The sequence below is a fragment of the Peromyscus leucopus genome, chromosome 13 (assembly GCF_004664715.2).
Source record: "Peromyscus leucopus breed LL Stock chromosome 13, UCI_PerLeu_2.1, whole genome shotgun sequence".
NCBI lineage: Eukaryota > Metazoa > Chordata > Mammalia > Rodentia > Cricetidae > Peromyscus > Peromyscus leucopus.
Window position 1 is genome coordinate 40,149,355 of NC_051074.1, and position 21,672 is coordinate 40,171,026.

Sequence of the window (21,672 nt, forward strand, 5' to 3'; positions counted from 1 at the left end):
TACATCCAGTCAAGATCAGCCAAACCATATCAGGTGAACCGTTCAGCTACTTTGTCGATTTGTGAAGAATTGTGAGTGGCTGTTTAAGTTTTTGATTTGGGGGTGCTAATGCAGAAGCATAGTTAGCAGTTGACTGATAGAGCTTATAAATGGCAGAGTTTAGGCGTTGTCCATTCATAAGGAAAAAAAAAAAGAAAAGGCTGGAATTGTCGCAGGGGAAGACACAGGTCCATTAAAATACCTTTTAACCACAGGTTCTCAGTCACATGAGGCTTTTTACTGGGAAGACTGTAATAATCTCTGAATCTGGGTATTGTAAAGGGCAATTGTGGGCACTTATCTGGCTGGCAGGTCTTCCATATTCCAAATGCTTTCATCTCAAATGCTTACCCCTATAGCTGCCATCTTGGAATCTGGGTAGCGCAGGGATTCTTGACAGGCATTCTCAAATCAGCTCTGCCTTCTGTCTGTTCCTCTGAGAAGGCAATTCCCTCAGCCTGAGATCCTGCCTTGTTTTCCCTGCCTAGGTATGTTGTGCTTCCTTCGTGGATGAAATAGTCCCTCCTTTCCTAGACTTCCTTCACTCGCATTGCTCACTGCCCGAGTCTTACAGCTGAAATCTGCCCCTTGCCAAAGAAAGGTACAGAGACAGAGCGTCTGCATTTCCTGAGGCTTCTTTCTGGAGTCATGGCTATAGTATCCTCAACAGATAGCTCTGAGACTAAGGAGATGGGCACAGCCTTGAGTATGGAGTAACAGCAGCAAACGCTGACTCTGGTGTTAATGAACAGCAGTATCGTTGTTTTTTTTTAAGACTAGCATGGCAACCTGTGTCCACGGCCTTAGAAATGCCCATGCCCTTTGATGGAGTGGTTCCATTCCAGGATTCTCTCCTAAGGACACCTGGACATGATTTGTGACATCAGAAAATCACTGGGGGGAATTCTTATAGAGCAGGTATATGACTGGAAAATACAAGTTAAACATAGGCTGTATATTATGTCCCTGTTTGGGGGGGCAGGGATGGGGGAGCTGTAGTTACAGGAAATTTTAATTTGTAATCAATCATTACACGGTTTTAAGATACCGCTTTCCTCTCCCATCCCAGCCTCTGAGCAGGAACATAGACGCAGTTGGAAAACTTGCCTTCAAAACCTAAAGACCAGCAAGGATCTATAAAAAGTGGCTGAAATGATCAATGATGTGAGAATGGGATCTAAATATAGGGGCCTCTCAGCCTAGATGGATGGTGGCTGAGGGGAAAGTGAATGAACTGTCAGGCAATCACGAAGTCCACGAAGAAGCAGGTGGGCTGGCTCACCACGTCTCAGAACCGTCTGAGAAGAGCCAGTCACAAGGGCTCGCCGAACCGCCTGGTCATCTGACAGAGACTGGAAGCCTGTAAAAGGGAGCTATGCTTTATTTATCAGCCCCCAATGAAGTGAGACACAGGCAGAAAATACCATGCCAAGAGCTGAGACACTGGCTGGGTTTGGAGTGTGTCTCATCACTCGAGAATGCCTCTTGGGCTGGGGCTACCTTGCATTTTCTTTTTTAAAAAAAATAATTTATTTGTATTTTATGTACTTTGATGTTTGCCTACATATATGTCTGGGTGGGGGTGTCAGATCTCCTGGAACAGAAATCACAGACAGTTGTGAGCTGCCATGTGGGTGCTGGGGATTGAACCTGGGCCCTCTGGAAGATCAGCCAGTGCTCTTAACTTTTGAGCCATCTCTTCAGCCCCCATCTTGCATTTTCAACACGAGGACTAAGAGGTGGGGTTCTACCCAAGGCTACTCTATGTGCATGAAAGGTGACTGTCCTCAGTCCTTAGAGGGTAACAGTGCTGATCTGTAAATGTCCCCCCACACCTCCACACCCCCACACTGCTACACCCCTACACCCCCATACCCCTACACCCCCACACTGCTACACCCCTACACCCCCACACTGCTACACCCCTACACCCCCACACCCCTACACCCCCACACCTGGTCCTCTATCACCTTTGCCCCATACAAATTTCTATGCCTGAGCTCAAAGAGGACATTGGGAGATGCTGGTAAGCAAGAGAGGCTCTTGGATTCCTTCTATTTGTTGGGATTAGGGGCAGTCTAACCAGAGACCGGGGTAGGAAAGAATACCTTTAAGTCACCTCCCCCCAACACACACACACACACACACACACACACACACGCACGCACGCACGCGTAAGGACTATGGGATTCTTTGAAACAGAAAATAAAATTGCCATGATAACAACAGCCCCAGCGACTTGGAGCTACTTCACAGAAGCATGGAGCCAGCAGCCTGGAGTCTCTTCACATGCCAGAGTCATTCAAATTCGCTTAGCATGCTTTCTGCTGACAGGGAGCTGCAGCCAAGATTTCAGGAATAGTACGCTTTCCTGAGAGGTGTGAAAAGAGCCTAGCTGGGTTTGCAGCAGACGCTGGCATGGGCATCCCAGTCCCGCCGGGATGTGGGACTTGCTCTTGGGAGCATAGAATCTGGACAAGGCTTAGGGCAGAATCTTTTCTGTCTCACTGCAGCATCCTAGGGGAGGCCAACACCTCTCCTGGGTTTCAGGTTGATCTGTCTAAGTCAGTGGTTCTCAACCTCAGGGTCACATATCAGATATCCTGCGTATCAAGTATTTACACTACAATTTGCAACAGTAGCAAAATTACAGTTACGAAGAAGCAATGAAAATAATGTTATGGCTGGGGGTCACCACCACAGGAGGAACTGTAGTAAACGGTTGCAGCCTTAGGAAGGTCGAGAACCATTGACCTCAGTGCAGTATGATTGTGAGGCTGGTTTGAGGAGGAAGTCAGGTATATAGGAAGAATGGACAAAAAATAGTCAGGCTCACTGTAATCTCTTTAAAAAGCATGCGAAAGATTACAAGGCAAAAGTCTTTCTTCCTCTGAATCCTCTTTTGTTGATAAATTCCTTTTTTAATTATAATTATTAATGCATATTAATTATACACACTAGTGTCTTTCGCTACCATTTTCATGCGTGAATAGAGCACACTTTTTGATCATGGCCACTCTCCTTCCTTTTTTTTAAAGCCCTTTGCCTTGCCCTTGCTTCCTCTATCCTCCAGTTTTCCCATGAACACAGAAGATCGAAACTGAACCCACACCAGGAAAGGGAAAGAATCGTGACTGTGACCAATCATAACTTAGTACTTACCCCAAGCCACCAGCACAACAGGTGGAATTCATGAATATCAAAGGAAGACTTGGGTGGGGAAGCGTGGGTCCTGAAAGAGGAGGGCCATGGAGGGTGAAGAAGGACTTGGGACCCTGGCTTGGTTCTTCTCTCCTCTCAGAATGCCAGGGTGGGTATCCAACACCTGCGAACTCCAAGCTTCCGGCAAGTTACCGCCTAATCTCATATTCCTGGCTAACAGCTACTTCGGGTTCACAGGTTCCAGGCTGGTGAAGTCTACTTTCAAGACAGAGTGCTCTCCTTTGCAGAGCTGGTGACTGCCTCCTTCAGGGAGGGTGTGGCAAGTTTCGGTACAGGTCGCTATACTGCTGGTTTACAGTGGCTGTGCTTTAAACTACTAGCCGCCGACCCCCCGTAAAGCTGTAGCCTGGCGGGGTGGGGAATTCTGTTCTCCCAGACAATGGCTCTGTAGCTGCCGCTAAAGGTAGTTCTCACTAAATAGCTGTAATTCTGATAAAACTTGAGATTCAAAGGCGAGGGTGAAAACCTGCGAGCTTAGAGAGTTATGAGAGCTAACTTTCTCTCTTTGCTGGCGACCAGGAAGCCACGCCTTTCCACACCTTCCCAACTTTCCCCGCCCCCCAGCAAGCTCCGCCCTGCTACTTTCCTGTCAACCAGTTGCTAAGCCCACCTCTCCGAGCCCAGGTTATTTTTACTTAATGAACGCAAATGCAACACATCTTTGTATAGTTAACGAATGCAGCGTGAACAGATGTAACACATCTTTGCCTGGATAAACCAATGTTCCACAACAGTGTACATGGAAGAGCATGGTTATGGTGCCACCATGAACACTCCCTACGTGGTCCCTGGGTTCTAAGCAGTTCTCATAATGTCTTACCCCATTAAATCCTGCTAAGAAACCTAGGAATATAGGAAGTATCTTCACCCCTAAGAAAACCTGCCTACGGTCACGTAAGTAACACATGGCAGAGTCAAGGGCCTCACCAACCATGCCATGCCACCTCATTCATGGCAGATGCTCAGGACAATGCTTGGCTGCTGACACATATTCAAAGGCAGGGGCTAGGAAAAGAGACGACAAGAGCAGAAACTAGTATGATAGCGTAGACAAGATGGGGGCTTGGAGAGGAATAACTTGTCCAATGTCTCTCACCCAGCAAGTGAGAGAACTGGTATTTGAACCCAGATTTCAAAGCTTGTGACAGGGATTGGCACACAATGAGTCCTCAGTAAGTTTTAATTCTTGGTGCTTATTTTTAATCTTTGTGTACATAAAAGTCTCAAAGTAGTGTAGGAGGCAGAAGGTTTGTTAATGAGTATCTCGTCCAACGCTTTGGAAAGTGAGTCTTTCTTAGCCAATTTTGCTCTAAGTGGGTCTTCGTGGAGTTGGAGTCTTTGGGCTGCAGCCAGCATGGGGGTACTGAACAAGCTTCTCGAGTGATTTTGATGCAGCCTCAACTCGCAGAAAACAGTGGATTGAGGTAGAGACCACTTAAATCCAAAGGCACCAGCCCGAGAGTGAGAAAGCTGAGATTGCACTGGGAAAGGTCTTTTGCTCTTTGAAGGAGTCAGGGGTGACCCTAAGAACCCAGGGCCCTGATCAGAAACATCAGAAAGTAACGCATGATTCTGGTCCGTTTGCACCTGCAACCTCCACTGGCTCCCCTCAACACTCCAAATGATGCGTTAATCACAGAGAATGAAAATTAATTTTAGGAGAATGTCACCACAGTGCCTCCAAGGAGCATCGTAAGAGTTTTGCACAGTTGAGGCTACACACCCTTCTGCTAGTGTGTAAGGATCATGGAGGACTGATTCAGGGTGCACGGGCGGGCATGGGGGTGAGGGGGTGGACGGACAATTTTGTACTTCCCCCCTAACCTGTCAGGTGATTTGGCCTGGTTTCTGGAACAAAAAGAGAACACAGTGACCTGGCATCTCTGAAACTTCCTGAGAAGTGTAATGGCCTGGAACCTTGGACATGGGCCCAGCCCACCGGATGCAATAGCCCAGTTCTAGCTATTCAAGGTTTATCTAAATTAGGCTTTTCTATTGAGTCAGGCAGAGAGGAACGCGCCAGATCAGCCTTTCATTTTGGCCCTTTGGTAACGATAGTGATGGCAAGATGAGTGAGACAGAAAGACAAACAGACACTAGAGTACACATTCAGGCTGTTGGGAATCTGGATACAGTTATGAACATGCACATTAAGGATGACCTTCTTTCTTCCCGTCAGCCCTTCAGTCCTGTGGTTTGTGTACTATGCAGATCATGTTTGACTTCACAGAATTGGATGTTATTTAAATTCAATTATTGGGAGGTGAAGTTCTTCTCTCTAGTAGCAGTTGAGTAAATTTAGAAGCTGTTAGAGGGAATAGGTGCATTTGTCTTATACCGGTTAGATTACAGGGAGAGGAGCAGGACAGCGGTGAAATAATTACCAGGATAATGAATGTTGCCATTTGGACGGGTTGGGCTCGTCCGCTCAGGTTCGTCTGCTTCCCTTCTTTGTCCCTTTGAGCATCCCTTTCGTTTTGTTTTTGAGATGATGAGCAGCTAGAGTAGGACACTTACCATGAAGCTAGAAGTAGATTATATGTGTGAGGCTTTGTGTGTTGGCGTCTGTGTGTTTCTGAGGGTAAGTGGCTGGGATGAGAATAGAAATTGAAATAATTTTGTAGGTTAATTGGATTTCATATAGATAACTCCGGCTCAATGGGCTTTAACTCTCCTTTTCTCTCTTTGTTAGATCAAATTATCTCACAACAATTCATAATTCCTCTCTGCTATTATTGGCATGCTGTTGGTCCCTTGAAGCCAAGATTTGGCCTTAGATCCATTGAGAAAAGTATGGTCTGTCTGGGAAGGGAGAATGGATGGGTGGTGGAGCTAACAGACCCTCTTCAGAAAGCAGAGCTGTGCATACATACACTGTCTCCTACAGAACGCACAGAATTCAGAATGGCTTGTCTGTGAACCATGATGGATTTTCAGGTCTTGGGGTATCTTTGGAGGTCATCACCCTCCCTCCCTTCATCCTTCACAGTCTACTGGCAAGGAGGCCATCATGAAGAGTCATTTTTGTCTTGCTTCCGATGCCAGAATACATTGACTCCCACAGTCTGGAGAATGAGGAAATGATTGCCTGCTGTCCTGATGGAAGAAGACACTGGGATTTTCCAGGTTACCCTAGCTTTGTTCTTCTGTTCATTAACCCTATTTGGGTTCTGTCTCTTCCTCTCTCAGTCTTTTTCCACAAACCTGGAAGACGGCGATACGAACAACTGATCGATGTTGTAGGCCCATGATGTTGTTTGTTACGCCTATAGTCAGAGGTGTATATGTGAGTGTGTGTGTGTGAGTGAGTGTATGTGTGTGTGTGTGTGTGTGTGAGTGAGTGTGTGTGTGTGTGTGTGTTATTGATAGTCCTCACTTTGCTGGTCCCAGAATTGAGGGCTTCAAAGAGTGACAGAAAACAGTGCCTGACTTTCCCTGTCAGCTACCTGTCATCAGAAACGCTACCTAGATCAGACACTAGGAAGTCTCCAACTTCTTTGGCATCTCCATGTCCCCCCCCCCCACACACGCACCAAAAAAACCCCCACAAACTGTGACCTAATTCTTACCCCTAAAGTTTAGGTCCTGTGGTTTTTCATAGCAGAACAGCTACAAGACCACCGGACTTTCCTTTACTAATATAGACTCTCAGAGCAAGCTTTAGTGGGCTCTTCTGCTTGTGAAAATCTTTGTCTCTTAACTCTTTCTCAACAAATGTCTCCTCCCTACTACCGGTGGAAGCATGAGGGAGGAGTGGAGAGGAAGTGAGACTCTGTTTTGGCCTGTCCCCTACCACAAATACATCAATGCATAGCCAATGACTGTGGCCCAGAACTGACTTCAGAGATGGAGATGCAGGAGAGAGGACCAGGGTGCATGTCCTTGTGCTTAGGTGTCAATGGGGACCCATCAAGTTCATCTCTCACATCAGGGCAGGAGAGTTAAGGGTCTTCAAGACAGGCTGCTGTGGGTGGGAGACGAGACAAAGTACCAGTGTGGAAGAAGATGATTTGGGTAACTGAGGCAGTCTGATGAACAGAACTAGTTCAGAGCTCAGCTCTTCCATTCTCATGGGCACATAACAAACTCTCTTCATTGGTTATCTTCACTCGTGAAGTGGGAGCAATCATTACTAACCTCACTGTGCTGAGGTGGCAGACGGCATCACATCTACAGACCTGCTCAACAGACAGTAAAGAGAGCAAGATAGAAAAGAAGAAGAAATGAAGGAAGGAAATTCATATTTGAAGGAGGTGGGAAAATGGTGTGATAAGCAAGTTTGCTAAGCCCCCCCCTCCTTGTAACCCTTCCACATTGGCCTCCAGTTAAGCTGAGTGAGTGCCGACTTGCTCCCTAGCTCCCCTGGTTCCACGGACGAGGCAATTTGTTTTGATAAAAATCTCCCTGAAGCTCTCCTGGTGTTTTATCCGGATCTCAGCCCTTCGATAACTCTCCCTTCACCTTCACGCTCAGCTCACAACTGTTTTTGTTTGTTTGTTTGTTTTTGTTTTTTGTATTTCACCTAGAAAATGGGGATGGGGAATCAGAAGTGAAGTTTGCAAGATTCGCAGATAAGTCTTGGTCCTCGCCTAACTTGGTCCATCAACATTCGACAAGGCTGATGACTCCCCTTGTCTTAGCACACTGTGTATTCTTCCTCAGCTTTCAGAATGCCACGTTCTCTGACCTGGCTAGCCTTCTCGCCTCAGCCTCTTCTGCTGGTTCCCAACATCTTCTGACTTCTAAACATGGTTGTTCACCGGGATCAGACCTGGTGCCCCTCCTTTTCTGACATATGCTGACCACCTTAGTTATCTCATCTGAGTGGTGAATTTGAACACCACCTCACTGCTGATGGGTCTCATGCTCCTACCTGGTCTCAGCCCGGATGTCAGGCTAATGCACATTGCAGTTCTTCTTGTGCGTTTCTACTCCATAGCCGATGGCCTCTCATGGTTGATCCTTTCAAAAGCGGGCCCCCACCCTTCACTCCAAAACCCACTCTTTTCAGTCTCAATTCCACTGGAAGCAACTCTCCCATTCCTCCCAGTGCTCAAGTCAAAATTAGCATCGGCCTCTACTTTCCTGTCTTGCTCACATGCCACATCTAATCCACCCACTGACATCAACATGTATTTCCCCAAAAATGCATCCAGGTTTTGTATTTCTTCGGTTTTGTATTGTTACCATGTGGTCTGAAACACATTCCTCCTCTACCTGGATTATGGCAGTGCCCTTCTATCTCCAGCTTCTGCTTTATTCCCCTCTAGTCTGTCTCCAGTAGAGAAGACAGTTAGATCATGTCCTTTGAAGGAGACAAGAAGAAGGGCTTAGAGACTAAGAAAGTCTCCATAATCTCTCGCTCAAAACATGCAAGACTACCCATCTCATCCATGAATGCCAAGCCCTTACAGTGGTCCATAACCCTTGCCTCACCCCTCTCCCCACTGTTCACCTCTATTTTGACCTCTTCTATTCTCCTTCCTCTCACTTACGCAATCCTAACACACCCACATCTTTGGTTCTCTCGAAATATGTCCGTCACTTTTCTGCCTCGGAACCTTTGCACCTAATCTTCCTGGTGCCCAGATTGCTCGGTCCCATCTACCCACATGGCTTATTCCTTTGCCTGCCTCACATCTTAAATACCCTTCTTCAGAGGGCTTCTGTAGCCATTGGTTATGGAATACAGTGACTTTCGTAGTCCCTCTGACAAAATACAAGACTTTTACTTGATTCTAGATCCACTCAAGTGGGTGATCAAGATGAGCCACCAGGGAGTTCCAGGGAATCCGGTCCATTACGGCAGGGATGGCAGAGCAGTGAGAACATGAAGCATCTGGTCACACTGCTTCCAAAGCAGTAAGCAGAGAGAGATAAATGCTCACACTCAGCTCCTTTCTCAGACACTCTGGGTCCCAAGCTGTTGGGGTACCGCCACCAACACTCAGGATGGGTCTTCCCTCAAGTTAAGCATTTCTGGAAACGACTTCATAAACACACCCAGAGGTGTGTTTCCATAGTGATTCTAAAAGCAGTCAACTTGACAATGAAGATTACCGCCACACCATCCTTTTTAGAGTTTCAGTCTGCCTTGTCCTCCTCCATAGTCCCTTTTCCCTTTCCGTGACTATTTTTTTTCCCCAGCACATGACAGCATATCTTAGGCAGACACAATGGACTTGTTTATCGGATTTATTGTCTTTCTCTACTGGGGAACTTTATGCCTACCGTCTAGAAGATGGAACATAGTACATAAATACTGAATGGGCAAAGGAATGGGCATTCGCAGCTTAGAGGGGTCGACAAGTTTATCAAGGTCACACAGACTGCCAGAGCTTAGATAAAGCCAAGACTGTCTAGGAGGAGAGCCAAGCTCTTAATCACCATGAGTCTCGATAAAGGAAAATAACTATAAACTGTGCCCTCAGGCTGGCGTTTCACTGTTTCCTTGTTTTGGCAATCCAGATCAGCAAACTCCAGCCCAGCATGGGGCTGTCTTTGCCCCAAGATGCTGTATATATTTCTTCCTGCTCCGTGGCAGGGATGCCTGGTTATGGGTGAGTGGGGAAAAAAGGCAGTCTTAGGCTTACCTGGCGTTGCCATAGCAACTGGGTAACCTAAGGACTCTTGAAGCCAGACCTTCAGACTGAAAGAGGCAAAAAATGAAACCCGCTCAAGAATAAACACAAAAATCTGTGAATGGAGAAACAACCGTGGCTACCAAGTGTCCCATTGGTAGAAGAATCTTCGTCCTTTTCTTGGTCCCTCCCGCCAAGTTAGTCACAGCCGCAGCTAGAAAACTACCTTGTCCTGATTCCTGCCTGTGCCACAGTGTCAACCTAAGAGACCTGGGTTCTTCCCTTCTCTAGCATCTTCAAACTAAACGTCCCCCAAATATTCCCAGTGTCCTGTAGTAACACCAGGACATTTCTGGAATGGAAATCTAGAACACCGCATCCTGATTCCTGTCCCAGAAGGACAGACTCCCCTAGAACGTTCTTTAATCTTAACTTCTCTCTGTGACCCAGCTGAGCCTTTTCTTAAGGCTCTTGTCCTGTCTTACCCATTTGACTGATCTTAACATGACAGTAGGAAAACGGAATTGTAACAGAAAAAAAAAAAAACCTGAAGTCTTAAAGAAATATGAGTTAAAGCTAATTAGCAAGAGGGCTTACTTAAGCATGCTGGGGACTGTCAAGCACTTAGCATGCTTCATCTCATTTGGTCCTTTAAGGAGGTAAGAGTCGTCTGTACTTGGAAGGTAAATGCACAGAGCATCACAAAGGTTGCCTCCATTTGCCTGGCTAGTAATGGGTGAAGAGGCATCCCAAACCAAAGTGCTTGATTTCTAAAATACATTTTCTTAGCCACTCCCAAACACTCCACCCCTTGGAGGACCAGTTTCTTCTTGTCCCAGAACCCTGAGATCGCTGAGGAAGTATCTGGTCCCTTTGCGTTTAGTGAGCCTCTTTGATCATTGGAGTTTGCTCCACTCTGAAGGGAAGTTGATTATAATCTTCCCCACCAAAGGGGGGCGCGTGCTCAGAAGCTGAGCTAGAGGGGTTTTGTTCTTCCCCCACACCCTGGAGGCTGTCCACACCTTAGAGTACGCCTTTCCTGGGCATCTCCAGTTTGCCTAGTTGCTGGCGTATTGGTCTAAATCTCAGAGGATAGGAGAATGATGCAGTACCAGACTGTGCGTGATGAAGCAGGAGAGGAGACATTGGCTGCAACTGGCCGCCATGGGAGATTTGGCTGAGGAACCAGAAATACCCTCCCTCCTCCATGGAAGGAGACAGAGAGAGACTCACAGCACAGACTTCAGCGGCTGATGCTGGTCAGAAAGCCATGGCCTCTCATGTTCCCCATGTCACTGACTGGCTCTGCGACGTTGCATTCTTCTTCTTCTTCTTCTTCTTCTTCTTCTTCTTCTTTCTTCTTCTTCTTCTTCTTCTTCTTCTTCTCTTCTTCTTCTTCTCTTCTTCTCCTTCTTCTTCTCCTCCTCCTTCTCCTCCTCCTTCTCTTATTCTTATTCTTCTTCAAGACAGGATTTCTCTGTGTAGCCATGGCTGTCCTGAAATGTCACACTCTGTAGACCAGGCTGGCCTGGAACTCACAGAGATCCGGTGGCTCTGCCTCCTGAATACTGGGATTAAAGGCGTGCACCACTGCCTCCATCCACCACCACCACCACCACCACCACCCCAGCAATCTACCTTACTTTTGAGACATCTCTCAGTAAGACCTGGAGCTTGCCATTGTTAAGCTAGGTCACCTAACCAGTGAGCCTCAAGGACACCCACCCCCACCCCCACTCCCCACCCCCTCATTCTCCCACCCCCCCCCCCACCCCCCACCCCCCGCCTCCCGAGTTCGGGATTCTGCTTAGGCACAGCTAAGCTCAACCTTCTATGTGAGTGTTGAGGAGCAAACCTCAGGTCCTCATCCTTGGGCACCAACGCACTTTACCAACTGAACTGAGATATTCCTCTAGCCCCCACACCCCTCCCCCTTCGTTTTAGCTTTTAATGGAGCTTACTGTGAAGAGCATCTTCCTTAAGTTTAACATGATCCCGTTTGGGCTGCCAGTTATTTCTTTCTTACTGTTCCTGAAGACACGTGGGTATAACCAGAAGGACCCAGGCTAAGTTGGCGTTTTACCCTGATCAGCAAAAGGACTGTGGTCTTCGTCCTGAGGTACATAAAATATATACATGCATGCATATATACATACGTGTATATATATACATATATATACATACATATATAGTAAACAATCAGCATAGCACTTGCACAAATGCTAAGTTTGAAAGAGCTATGTGGATTTTTTTTTTAAATCTAGCATTACTTTATTCATCAGATAAATATTTTTTAAAAGGCGTTCTGGTACCTTGCTTACTAATATCCAGTCTGCCTTTGGGGTTGTCTAGTGTACATGTGGGGGAATTAATGAGTTGCTTCAGGGGAAACACCTCAGCTCTGGCCTCTTGGCCCCCGAGCCAGGCGCTGGAGCCAGGCTGGGCCAAACACCCTTCCTCTATGGATAGGTATGAGACTGTTCGAAGGACTCCCGTGAGATCCAGAGGTCCCCGTACAGAGCCAAGGTGGAGAGCGGAGATTGCGCGTTATCAGCTGCTTCCAGCCGGTAGCTTCTTCAGACCTCTTCTCCTAGCTGCTGCTCGGGAAACAAGGGGTGCGGGCTGCTGTCACTTCGCTTCCTTGCCAGCGACCGGAAGTAATGTCTTTTACCTGATCGGCGACTTGACATGGCTGCTTAACAACCCGATTAATCAAGCCTAGCTCATCCTGTTAGAATTAATGAGCCTAGGAAATGCTGCCATGAATAATGAGGGCTTTGCCCCTCCCCCAGCACCTCGCTCCACTCACCCCCTCCCATTTCCTTCTCGTAGCCACAGCACAGACACTCAGCACCTCAGGGAGTTGGCTGGGTGCACTGTGGGGCCAGTAACACGCACAACTCCTGCCTCCTCTTCACAGACAGGCATCACAGAATCCGAGACCGGCTATGTCCCGGAGAAATAAAACCTCTTGTTCATCACACAAATAAGCCCAGGATCAGCGGCCAAAGTCAGATAGATTATTGTCTCATGGTACTGAGTGCTAAGGATGCGAAGTTGTGCAAAATTCTGCCCTATGAGGGAGTCACAGTGCAATGACCTGGAGACTAATTGGGAAGTGCCGTGAAATGGGACTGGGAAAGGCCACAGCCCAGAGAAGCGGTCGGTTCCTGAGGAGCAGCATGGGGAACTAGGTGATGATGGTTTGTGGTGCTGGGTACCCAAGTTTCTCTGCTACCCAGGAAAGTCATTGCACACAGGTGCGTGGGGTTCCAGGTACTGCAAAAATTACTAGGTTAATAAGATAAATATGGTTAGCCTGGTGGTGGTGGCACACTTTTAATCTCAGCGCTTGGGAGACAGAGTCAGACAGATCTCTGTGAGTCTGAAGCCAGCCTGGTCTAAAGAGCTAGTCCCAGGAAACCAGAGCTACATAAAGAAACCCTGTCTCGGGAAAAAAAAAAAAAATTAACATAGTTCCTATTCTCATAGAGTGGACAATGCAGGAGCCTAGGATGACATTTGGTTTATTTATTTATTTTTTCATTTAGTCATTCAAAAGGTTGCCAAGCGCCTTTTACTGTAGGGCTTGGCACAAGGGAGAAGATGTACAAGGATGTAAGCCTCACCCCTGCCTCCCTTTGGAGGGCAGATAGGTACGTGACTAGATCCTTGTGGGCATGTGTGAGTGACGTGCTAAATTCACCAGCGGAAAGTCCTGTTGGTTAGAGTACCGATCTCCACCTGGAGAAGGAAGGATGACTTCCTGCGGGAAATGGCATCAGAGCCGTCTGAAAAACAAAATTAACCATTTGAGTAGACTGAGAACAAAAGGACTTCTCACAAGCCAAGACTAAGGCTTTGTGTATAGGAGTTGAAATGAAAGGGAAAGATGACCCCAGAAATCCTAAGAAGGAGATGGCTGGTCCTGGAGTCAACAGTGACGAATGTGACTAAATGTGCAGACAGATACACTCAGAGGCCAGGAGATCCGGGGCTTGTTCGTTCACAGTTGAGAATAAGGCACCGTTTCGGAAATGACGGAACATTCAAAGAAACAGGGAAGTGGTTGAGCAGCCTTATCCCAAACTTCGTATCTCAGGGCTCAGGGCTGGGCACGGGTCCTTGAATAGGACTCAGGCAGAGGAGCTGGATCCAAAATAAGTGACCTGGCCCGGAAGCATGGACAGCAAAGGAAGAGTAAGAAGTAACAAGAGTAAAGCCCCCGAGTAAGGTCAGAGGGAATGCAGAGCCCAGATGTTAAGGTCCCTAGGAAGGTGAGTGTAAGACCTGAGTCAATGGGGATTTAATGAACAAAGAGGGTGGATGGGGAGCTGGGAAGGAGAAAGAGGGTGAGAAAGAGAGAACAAAAAAAAGGGAAATGGAAGCGGGGCAGCGGTGGTGGTGAATGAATGCTTTTAATTCCAGCACTCAGGAGGCAAAGCCAGGCAGATCTCTGTGAGTTCAAGGCCAGCCTGAGTTCCAGAACAGGCTCCAAAACTACACAGAGAAACCCTGTCTTGAAAACAAAACAAAACAATGCTGGGCGGCGGCACACGCCTTTAATTCCAGCACTCGAGAGGCAGAGCCAGGTGGATCTCTATGAGTTCGAAGCCAGCCTGGTCTACGGACGAGATCCAGGAGAGGTACCAAAACTACACAGAGAAACCCTATCTTGAAAAAAAAAAAAAGAGAAAGAGAAAGGAAAAAGAAAGGGAGAGGGAGGGAAGACTAACTGGTGAGGTACACAGAGGCACTTTGGGGCCACCATATCAGGTGACAAGAGACAGAGGTTCCAACTGTGGCTCTCTGAAGTGTCACAGGCAGCTCTAGAGAATGAGCCACACTCTGCAGTTCAGTGACAAGGGGTTTCCCATCCTGACACCATCTAGCTTGGCCAGATTTGTTTCCCAGCTTCCGATGCTCCTAAACTGGTCTCTTGTCCTTAGCCCCAAAGTCGGCTGGAACAACCCAGGCCTTCGGCAAGGACACTGGCCAGCCTCCCAGATCCCCAGGATTCAGGCCTGACCTACATTCCTTTTCCACTCAGGGGCCCAGCATGGAAAGCATCGCTGAGAGGACCAGTGTCTTTGCCGGAGAACGCAAAGGCTCAAGTTCCGAGTCCCATGGCCTATAGGCATCTCTCTGCACTCGGTCAAAGTGACCTGTGTGACATACTTTTAAACTGTGACAATCAGGCTACCGAGAAGTTTTAGAGAAAGATTCCCTGTAGAGCTGGGAATAGTCTGTATGGGGCCCTGGGTTCAGTCACTAGCACTACCAAAAATACAAAGGCTATCATATTCCCTCGTCTGTAGCTAGCTGGTGATGGAGGTGGCTGTCCTGTTCTCAGTCTGTGTTCTCCAAATCACTCCTGTCTCCACCAGCAGATGTCTGTCATTTGTGTCTCCCTCTAGCCCTGTGGGTATTTTGGTTTGGTTGAGTTTCTAAAGAGAAACTTGAGGCGCCTACCACCCACCACTGGACTACAGAAGGCGTCCATGGACATCCTAGGTCTTAAGCAGCTTAGGAAGCATTGGTTTGTGCCGTACCACGAAGGAGGGACGGCTCAGGACTGGTAGTTTAGCTGACTATTGCTGCTTGGCTTCTAGGGTAGGAACGGCGGAGCCCAGGCCTCTTCAGCAGACTCCGGTGCCTCCAGACAGAGCTTGTGGCTTGGATGGAGCAGCCTTATCCTGTCAGAGCGGACCGGATCAGGATTTCGGTATCCATCCGCCTATCCATCACCGGCCGGACTGGGGCTCCAGGCTCACCAGAGTCCCTCTTTTTCCCCCCACAGGGAGAGCTGCTAAGCCCATGCCGCTGTGACGGTTCAGTGAAATGTACCCACCAGCCGTGTCTCATCAAGTGGATCAGTGAGAGGGGTTGCTGGAGCTGTGAGCTGTGTTACTACAAGTACCATGTCATCGCCATAAGCACAAAGAATCCTCTACAGGTAAATCCAGGGCTTCCCAGCCTGAGGCTCCCCCGTTACCTGCTTCGTGGAAGGGAAACTGCTGAACCTCAGGTTCAGGGCAGCTTGCTGATGAGCAGGCACAGTCAGGAGAGGACGAAAGATGTTCTTTTCCCTTAAGTCTAGAGAAGAAGGGGAGGGCTGGGCAGAGAGAGACATATACAATATATGAGGAAAGAGGTCAGGGGAGATGGATGGAAGAGACAGAATAAGATAACAGATGGGTTGATGAGAAGAGGAAAGGAGGAAGGAAGGAATGGGAGAGGAGGAAAGAGGAAGGACCAGAAAGACAGGAAGGGAGGGAGGGAGGGAAGAAAAGAGAAAATCAAAGACAAAGAGAACAGGTAGTTGGGGGTACATGGCGGGAAAGGTGAGGTTCGAGTTAAAGCCAAGGGCTTGAGAGGAAGCTGAGCAGACGAGACGGCTCAGTGGTGTTTTTCAGGCTTTGACGTGCTTGTGATTTACTTAGAGTCTTACGGACCGACAGTGAGGATGGAGCTCACAGATGCCCGACATGTTCCCTCTTCTGTGAGTGGGGCAGAGGCAGCCGCAAGTCCAGGAGGGTTGGGAGTGGATGATTGTAGTAGTGTCTCTGCACTGAGGAGCACCCCAAAATGTAGAGTTGCCCCGTGGCCTTCCCCATGGAGGAACTCTCAGGAGTGCGTGGGAGGGAAGCGTCAAATTCCCAGGCATCTCAGCCCCTCCCAACTGCTGGTTCCATCTTCAGTTCGTTTGTCTCAGATCCTGAAACGTCTTAAAATAGCAGCGCCAAGCAACAGCTGATTCCACGTCCTCAGGGTGCAGTGGAGGTCTGAGTGCATTAACCCGCCCCTCGCTTTACAGCTGACTCAGGCCTCAGGAAAGGTCAGATCCAAAAATCTATGAACTCACCCCAAGACACCCACCATCTTGGTTCCACCTTTGACTCATATAATGAAAAAATCACTCAGGTATAGCTTTCTTCTTGGCGTAAAGAAAGGTTATTTTGAGTCTGCATCGGGTAAGCAAATGGCAGCGCTGGCAATATTGGCCTGTTCATCTATTTCTGAGTTACTCCGCTGACTTCAATTATGAGTTTCTAGGCACAGGGGACCCCTCTGATTCTGTTGATCCTGGAAATGCTGTAATGCACGCTCAGTAAATGCCCGTTCATTTTTCTGTCTAGAAACAGTTGGGACTCGAAGGTGTGCTGTATGGTTGTGTCCTAAAGTGTTCCAAGCGTGTGTCCTGGGCTTCTCTAAGTGTGACATGACTGCCTGCCCTGCCACAAGTGGCCACTGTCTGTGCAAAAAGCCCAGCTGGACTCTCTGCAGTAGAGGTTGGAGCAGGCAGACCTGACTAGAAGCCAACAGAGCTATGGATAGGGTTCTGCCATCCTAGCTGGGAGGTACCTTTCCATGTATCTTGGCTCTCTCAGCTCCTGGTTTGTGTCCCAGGCAAAGATGTAAGAAATAGCTCAAGTCTCACTATAGGAATGATATTAGTGACATTCTCAAAGCAAGGCTTGTATCTAGAATACCTACTAAGAAAGGGGTCATAGCCTAGTGAGTCTCGAGGCCCTATTGACTGCTCCCCACATTGCTGTTGATACCTCTGAATGGCAACTTCATTAATTCTATCTTCCTGTGGTTTTACTTAACTGTGGCCAGCTGCCACCAAAAAATATTAAAAGGAAAACTCTAGAAAAAAATTAAAACGTTTAATTGCATATTGTTTGGAGTAGGGTGAGAAGATGTCATGACTTCCTGCTCCATCCTACCCAGGACATGAGTCATCCCTTTGATCATCCATTCAAGCTGTCTGCGCTGTTTACCCATTGGTTACTTAGGAGCCATCATGGCTACAGATCAGCAGGCATGAGTCACGACATATTTGGATATAGGGTCCACTACTGTCCGAGGCTTCAGGTATCTACTGGGGGCCTTGGAATGCATTCCCCTTGAATGAAGGAAGACTATGATATATTAATAAACATGTAATTACTGCTTGTTAAGTGTCAGTTCATATGCATTATCAGATTTTACCCTGGAAACAAGTCAAGGAAGTGAGGGCTATTATTACCGGATGCACAGGTTTAGACAATGGAGGCACAGAGGGACTTGGGAACCTACTGGAGCCTGTGCAGCTCTGAAGCAGAGGAGCAGATTGCTGTCTGCAACAGGAATTCCTGAGGCCAGGCAACTATCTCCTAATATAATACCCAGGCACACGTACACACCTATATACTCATCCCTGCCTTGACAAGTTTATTTGTGTCTTTACTGAAACAGTAAAGAATGCCCTTTATGCCTTTAAGACTCTGGGATGTAGAACGGACCAATTAACTGCATCTCTACAGAAGGAAAAATTGACAGTCATTGTGATTTACTAACTTCTTACTCACACCCAACAAGTCTGGGGACACAGCTCGACCAGAATTGGGTCCTCTGACCCCTTCCTTGCTGCCCCTTCCTGGCACCCTGACTTTGTCCCTTCACTCTCAGGTGCTGCAGGACTAGAGTTCCCAGGGGGAAGAATTCTAGGATTTGGGGATCAGAACCTCATTGAGAATGAGATTCCGGTGTTCCAGGTGTTTAGTGGCAGCAGAACTTGGTACCACTGATGCCCTTCCCCCTCCAAGCCTTCCTGTCAGGTCTCAGAGCTCTCTGCTCCTCAGCTCTCTCCCTGAGGTCCCTCCCATGCACTTCCATGGAGCCTCTCACAAGACAAGAAAGAGTTCTTGTACACAGCACCTCATCATCCCCCCCAACTCTTCTTCATCACGCTCACTCTGGTCAGGGGCCCCATTAGGTGGCTTAGGAATGGAAGGAAGATTATTGGGATGAAGAGGACTTTTCTACGCCTCTGTATCTTTGGGATGATGAGGGAGCAGGAGAAGGAGGGGACGACGCCTAAATGGTAGAAACAAAAATCTCATTAGAAACTCTCTTCTAGACAGCGCGGGGTTGGCCATGGAAAAGGCATTTATTGTACATGAGGGATGTCCATATGATAGGACTGTCTTCTGGAAAATGCCTTTGTTATGTGTAACCCTAGGCTGGAAAGTACTGGAAAATTGAACGGGCCAAGTCTCTGTAATGGGATGCTGTGTAATTAAATGTTAAGGCCCATGTCCTACATCTGGACTAAAAGTGAAGTGTTTTCCAATACTTACTGTCCCTTGGAAGTGAAGGGACGCTAGCCCACCAGGACATGTGGCTCTGGCAGGCCTCACCTTTCTCTCCGCGTCCCTTCGTCTCGATAAAAGCATTAGATGACATTCCTAAAGCTAGCTCCCACGGTCTAGTCCCTTATTTGGCCTCTTCCTCCTCCTGAGGCCAACTACCAAGGTCCAGCTATCAAAGTATTGAAGTCCAGCAATCAGAAGCCCCCTTTGGATCACCTAATTAACATGCCCAGTTAAAATGAAACGCCTCATCCTAACATGGGGTTTCCCCTTGTACGTTTAAAATCTGCCGTTTTCCTATGTGCCGTGTCTGTCTCCTCTCTATCCCGAGGCAGTCCTTTGTCCTCTGGGACAAAGGCCCCTGCCCCTTTCCTCTTGTGCCCTCCTCCCTCATCCTCTGTCTCCTTTACCACCTCATCCCAGCCCGTCCTAACACAGACCTCCCCCTTTTTCCTCTTAAAAATCACACCTGCAAGGTCATTTGCTGCTGTTTTCTGCCCGAGACAGAAAGCAGCCCCTTTAACCCCCCTTAATAAAGGATCTCTCTGTGAAAACAGGTGTTTGGGTGTGGTTTGTGCCTAATCTGGGGTCCAGGAAGGAGCCTCAACTGGGGGGACTCCTTCAGGAGACCACTGGCCTACCCCATCCAAGCCAATGAGGGCAGAGGGTGGGGTCCCTGTTGGCAGGTGGAAGGCACTGTGCCTCTCCTTTGTGTTTAGGCCACAGCGATTCTTGGGAATGCTCCCTGAAGGATATTATGCAGATCCATGACATATTGCATATTTAAATTCTTAGTTATGTGCCCCCAGGGCTGTGGGTACCACAGGGCAAGGGTCTTGTTCAGTCTTATCTAGTGCTTTAGCTCCAGGGCCTAGCATAGTGGCCTGGCACATAGAAATAGTCAATACTTAATTTGTTGAGTGAAACAAGCCGAAACTAAAATCCTACTCAAGGCTGCTGGATGGTGGTGGTGGTGGTGGTGGTGGCGCATGCCTTTAATCCCAGCACTCGGGAGGCAGAGGCAGTCAGATCTCTGTGAGTTGGAGGCCAGCCTGGGCTACCTCGGAGTTCCAGGAAAGGCTACACAGAGCAACCCTGTCTCAAAACAAAAAACAAAAACAAAACAACAACAACAAAATCCTACTCAAGGCTAATTTAGGACATTGCTCCATAGATGAAACATATAATCATAAAATTCCATAGCCAAAACTCACCCACACTTCAGCTCCAACTCAACACTGCCATAAGTACACTGTTTTTTCTTTCAAAAAGAAAGAGTTAAAATGCAATCAGTATAGTGTGAGCTGGGTTTTTTTTTTTCCTTACGCCCACATCCCATGTCCTCTCCTCTGTCAAACTGTTGATCTCTGACATGCACATTAAATGGCGTGCAAGGCGAAACAAAACAAAACAGTCAAAGAGAGACCCATGCCCTCTTGGCACCTATTAGTGAGAAAATCAACCGTGTTGCTGAAAGAAATACTCCTGCGCCGGAACAACACCCACACCAGCGTTGTTTGCCTTCTTGCCTTCGGATTTCCATGTCTGTGAAAGTCAAGTGTAAGGGTCTCCTCCTCAGCCATGCCTGCCCAGAGCCCCCTCCTGACAATGATGTCTGATCCTTTTCTATGACACGGGTTCCCTCTGCATCAAAAACAGAATATGAAACTGTAAAGTTGTTCTCCAAGTGGAGAAGCGCCCCGGTTTAAGCTCTTCTAGAGAGCTGCTGGAGCAGAAGTAGAGTGTGGGAACCAGGATCCAGACGCTCAAGCAGCTAATCTGCCGCTCTCTCTCCTCCCCAGTGGCAGGCCATATCCCTGACAGTCATCGAGAAGGTTCAGATTGCCGCCGCCATCTTGGGTTCTCTCTTCCTCATCGCCAGTATCTCTTGGCTCATCTGGTCGACCTTCAGTCCCTCAGCAAAATGGCAGCGCCAAGACCTCCTCTTCCAGATCTGCTATGGGATGTATGGCTTCATGGACGTGGTGTGCGTAGGTGGGTCTGGGGTCTTGGCTCCATGAGGAGAAATTAGCTACATGGTAAGGAAATGGGATGATCCCTCAGGATCCCTTCTACTTGGAGGCCAAGCAGAGAAGCACTGGGCAAGACCCGTGATCTAGGGTGAGACTATAGCTTAGTCATAAGAGATGGGTGGGAAAGGGGAGGGGGGCTGGACAAAGAAGATCAAGTAAAATCATTTCCAAACAAATCTATCTTGCCCAGTTGAAGACAAGGATGAGGCTTGCCTCTGGGGTAAAGAAGGTCATTTGGTGAATTCATCTGCCTTAGGCAGGGAGTGGAAGGCTTCTCAGTTCCACACCCTATAAGCCATGACGTGCATGTCTATATAGTAAAAAAAATACCCAGAAGCAACCATTCTGAGAACTGTCTTTCTGTTTTGATTTTATGTATGTACATACATGTGGGTGGATCACATGTGAATGAAGGTTCATGCATACATGCTCATATAAGTGTGCAAGCGCACAGCACATGTGTTTGTGGAAAGGGAGGCCAAAAGACAACTTGGGGTGTTGTCCTCTGGTACTTCCCACCTTTAATTTGAGGTCTCTCATTGTCCTGGAACTTGCCCGTGTAGGCTAGATGAGGTGGCCAGTGGGCTCCAAGGATCTACCTGTGTCCGCCTCCCTTCTCACCGGTTCTGGAATCACGGGCATGCTACCACACCTGGC

General features: G+C 47.9%; 1 protein-coding gene across 1 annotated transcript in view; it reads left to right on the plus strand.

Moving 5' to 3' along the window:
• Nucleotides 1–21,672, plus strand: part of Marchf4 (membrane associated ring-CH-type finger 4) — a 120,565-nt gene that overhangs the window by 82,346 nt on the left and 16,547 nt on the right. Inside the window, exons 2-3 of the mRNA XM_028870024.2 lie at nucleotides 15,643–15,798; nucleotides 20,785–20,977. Coding sequence (XP_028725857.2) covers nucleotides 15,643–15,798; nucleotides 20,785–20,977 — 349 coding nt within the window. The remainder of the gene's footprint in view (nucleotides 1–15,642; nucleotides 15,799–20,784; nucleotides 20,978–21,672) is intronic.